We start from the raw sequence: 3091 nt of genomic DNA on the forward strand, positions 1-3091 counted from the left end.
GCTGCTCCTTCTCTTCTCTCTTATCCCCCACACATCTGTATCTCCGCGTGCGCGTGTGCAACTACGCAAAGGTATCACCCACTCACGGTGAAAATGACACTGCCTCGTTGCGGCGGCATTTTGTGCCGCAGTCCGCTGAGACGAAAAGGGCAAAACACCCCCACAGGCAGCGCCCTGCACCCGCAAGGAAAATAAGAGAGTGAGCCATAGTGCGCTTTCCTCCCTCTTGCCTTCTCCTTATGCCTATTCTTTTCCTTCACAGCCGCGGAATGAGGCAGCAGAGGCCAGCAGAAGGAACCGCCAGCGCCGACTACAAAAGCAACATCCACGTGCACGGCAATAGACGTGTCTGTATCGTGTAGGTGGGGCTATGTCTACCTACAGACACGCGGCGAAGCGGCAAGGACAAAACACGCGGAGATGCACACACACACACACAGCAGCGGCGACGCAGGATGGAAAAAGAAGGAGGCAAAAGACAACTGAGAGCCGAGGCGGCACCGCAGCCCACGCAGCGGCAAACCACGGGAAGTGTGCTCAAAGAAAAAAAAAATTAAATAAATAAAAATATGCCTCTGCGACCGAGACCATATCGTTCCTATCCCGAATAAGGAGAGAGAAGGCCCCACAGTGGGGAAATTACAGTTTGGCTCAGTGCGCCCCAACGTCCCCCACGGAAAAGAACGAGGCTGCTCCCACGCCCACGCAGCCACACAACTAACGGGCCCAAAATACTCACGGCCGTGATGTCCGGGGTCCCGTTGGGGGTTCACCGAGTGGCGGTCTGCGGGGCCCGCCGCCAACAGACGCCCTTCCGCGTGGAGGGCGCCCGTCGCAGCAGCGGCAGCGGGGGGTTGTGACAACATAAAAAAGAAAAAAACAAAACAAAGAAGCAAAAAACTACAACACTTGCGCCGCTCTTCAGCGCGGCATCGCGGGAAACAAAACAAAAAATAAAAGCCATCCGCAAAGAAACAGGGGAGCTGCACAAAACTATCACTCATCTGTTTGGCGCCGCCTGGGGGCACGTGCTCCCGCGGGCTTCTGTCTGCGAAGTCCCCCGCCCACAACGCCGCCACTCTGCTCACTGCGCCAACCGCAGTCATGTCAAGTGTGCACCGCTCAATGATGACGGGGAAACACACAGAGAAAAAATACTTGTATTTCCCCTCACTCACAGCCATGCCGCTCCCCTTGCACTCCCCAACAAAGGCACAAACGCGCTGAACAGATGGCTTGAAACACGAGGAGCCCACGCCCCCGCAACTCGGCGCACATTCACGACGGACGGCGAACCGCACGCCCCACAACCCCGCCACGCCCCGCATCCCTGCCACGTCCCACAACTGAGCCACGCCCCACACCCCTGCCACGCCCTACATCCACGTTATTTGAGCTGACGGCAGCAATCACCAGCTGGGCAGCAATCTCCGCGTCAAGTTGCACCTGGTACTGTTCCACCTTTCTCTCCCAGAAGTTGTTGGCAGCTTGCCGACTCCGATTCCCTTCCCTCGCTGTCATAGTGCATTCCTGTCTTCTTGTCATCGGCGTACTCGCAGCGTGCTGGATGTAAATGAACTCCCACTCCATCGCTTCCTTCAGCACCTCCCAGTTATTGAAGTTGCTCTTCATGTATTTCATAAATGAAGCCATCTTACTGGCGGTGGTGTCGTGGGTAGATTGCATTGTCACCTGTAGCCCGATAAACGTCGTCTTCTTCGCCCTGCTCTGGCCACCGGTGGGAGTGTCGCTGGCCCGCCCGGATTTCTTCTTGACAGCTGCCGCCCGCTGCACCTCGACCACGTAAAACGCGTCCAGCACGGGGAAAAGACGTGTATTGGGGAGATACAGAACACCGGGTTCAAGTTCGACCTTCTGTATTACAGTGTTCCGAGCCCCTCCCGTCGTGTACTCGAACAAGCGGGGCCTGCTTGGAAAGCGACCTCGTGCGTGTCCGTCCGCCAGCACGCTGGCCCGCCTTCGTCTCCCAGTGCGGGGAAGATACTTCATCTTGCGGGCAACCGCCTCGACGACGCCGCTGATCAAAAACGCCAAGCAGCCCAAGCGCTCAAGATCGGCAGCGGCATTTATGCTGCACGTCCCCAGGGCGGACAGCAAAGCTGACATCTGAAAGTTCTCCGTTATCACCTGTCGCCGCAATCTTTTTTCGAGCTCGCGTGAAACGGGACAATTTCTGGAGTTTTCCACCTCATCCTCTTCCGCTTCCCTCGTCTCCTCTTCCTCTTCCTCTTCCTCTTCCTCTTCCTCCCCTGTCTCCTCTTCCTCTTCTGACTCCTCTTCCTCTTCTGACCCATTTTCATCGCTCCGCTCAGCATTCACGTCCCCCTCCACCGACTGCACACGCACAAGCTTGATCAGTTTGTGCGTTGTCCCGTCCTGGCGCCACTCAACCTTGCCAAACAAAACCTTCGCGAAGTACTTCCAGGCTGCGTCGGACGTACCAGACAGCACAGCCAAAATTGCATTCCACCGATCCTGAAGGTCCTTTGCATCGAAAACATGGCGCGGGAGCGGTCCAACCTTATCAATGCGTTTCTTTACCGTCTTCCACCTCCCCTCAAGTCTCGTGTTTCTTCTTGCGCTTCCGTGCGAGTCGCGCAGCAAGTTGCGTGCCTCCCACGCATAGAACGCCTTCATCTCTCGTGGAGTGTAGCAGTTGACATAAATGTAAAGTGCACGCCGTTGTTTCTTCCACTCCTCATAGTTGTTTTTATCAGGCGACGTCAACACAATTCCACCCCAATGCTCTTTGGGCAGCCTATGTGGGGGACAAAGTCCCTTAGTCACATCAAAAATGTAGTAACCCGCAACATGCCTTTTAGCCAACGCCCGGACGACCAACGCACCTTGATCAGTGTTTGTATATTCCACCACGGTCCCTGCCTGTTCTCCCGTCTTGCGAAAAAGGTACATTGACCCTTCCACAAAGTAGGCCACCACAGGGATCTTGGCGGCGTCGTAGTGCAGGAGCTGATACAGCACGAAGGACCCCACCGCCAGCGACTTGCCGATGCCGGGCGTTCCAACCACAACGTACGGCCGCCTCAAGAAAATGCTACCAGCAGCGGTG

General features: G+C 56.2%; 1 protein-coding gene across 1 annotated transcript, besides 2 other annotated features; it reads right to left on the reverse strand.

Moving 5' to 3' along the window:
* The first annotated feature begins 539 nt into the window (after positions 1 to 539).
* Positions 540 to 568: a sequence feature (A-rich).
* A 298-nt stretch (positions 569 to 866) lies between these two features.
* Positions 867 to 900: a sequence feature (A-rich).
* Positions 901 to 1278: 378 nt separating this feature from the next.
* Positions 1279 to 3091, reverse strand: Tco025E_09724 (RHS2a; the record flags this gene model as incomplete). The annotated part of the gene is made up of 1 exon (XM_029376534.1): positions 1279 to 3091. A coding segment is annotated over one exon (1813 nt), but the record flags the coding sequence as incomplete, so codon positions are not given.

This window comes from Trypanosoma conorhini (assembly GCF_003719485.1).
Source record: "Trypanosoma conorhini strain 025E chromosome Unknown Tco_14.4_contig_01247, whole genome shotgun sequence".
NCBI lineage: Eukaryota > Euglenozoa > Kinetoplastea > Trypanosomatida > Trypanosomatidae > Trypanosoma > Trypanosoma conorhini.